This window comes from Eurypyga helias, unplaced genomic scaffold, assembly GCF_000690775.1.
Source record: "Eurypyga helias isolate BGI_N326 unplaced genomic scaffold, ASM69077v1 C15364815, whole genome shotgun sequence".
Lineage (NCBI taxonomy): Eukaryota > Metazoa > Chordata > Aves > Eurypygiformes > Eurypygidae > Eurypyga > Eurypyga helias.
The window spans coordinates 1-681 of record NW_010282892.1 but is presented as its reverse complement, the minus strand read 5'-3'; the positions used below and the strand labels follow the sequence as shown (position 1 = coordinate 681).

At 58.7% G+C, this 681-nt stretch overlaps 1 protein-coding gene across 1 annotated transcript; it reads left to right on the top strand.

Moving 5' to 3' along the window:
* Positions 1-4: 4 nt before the first annotated feature.
* Positions 5-676, top strand: LOC104515864 (cytochrome P450 1A5-like; the record flags this gene model as incomplete). Its single annotated transcript, XM_010159998.1, has 1 exon — positions 5-676. A coding segment is annotated over exon 1 (672 nt), but the record flags the coding sequence as incomplete, so codon positions are not given.
* Positions 677-681: the final 5 nt, after the last annotated feature.

Below are 681 nucleotides of genomic sequence, written 5' to 3'. Positions count from 1 at the left end.
AGCGATGAAGGCTGCGATGTCGCTGATGGGAAGCCAAGGCATTATTTCGGCCACCGAGGTCCTCCTCATGGCTGCCGTCTTCTGCCTGGTCTTCTTGCTCATCCAGTCCCTCCAGCAGCACATGCCCAAGGGGCTGAAGCGCCCCCCAGGACCCAGAGGCTACCCCATCCTTGGCAATGTGCTGGAGCTGAGGAAGGACCCACACCTGGTCCTGACCAGGCTGAGCCAGAAGTACGGGGATGTGATGGAGGTCAGGATCGGCACCCGGACCGTCCTGGTGCTGAGTGGGTTGGACACCATCAAGCAAGCCCTGGTGAAGCAAGGAGAAGACTTCATGGGGCGCCCTGACCTGTACAGCTTCCAGTACATTTCAAATGGCCAGAGCCTGGCCTTCAGCCCTGACTCCGGGGAGGTGTGGAAAGCCCGCAGAAAGCTGGCCCAGAATGCCCTGAAGACCTTCTCCATTGCTCCCAGCCCCACCTCCTCTTCCACCTGCCTCCTGGAGGAGCACGTCTCCAAGGAGGCTGAGTACCTGGTCACCAAGTTCCTGCAGCTGATGGAGGAGGAGAAGAGCTTTGACCCTTACCGGTACCTGGTGGTGTCTGTGGCCAATGTCATCTGTGCCATCTGCTTCGGCAAGCGTTACGACCACAATGACCAAGAGCTGCTCAATATAGTGAA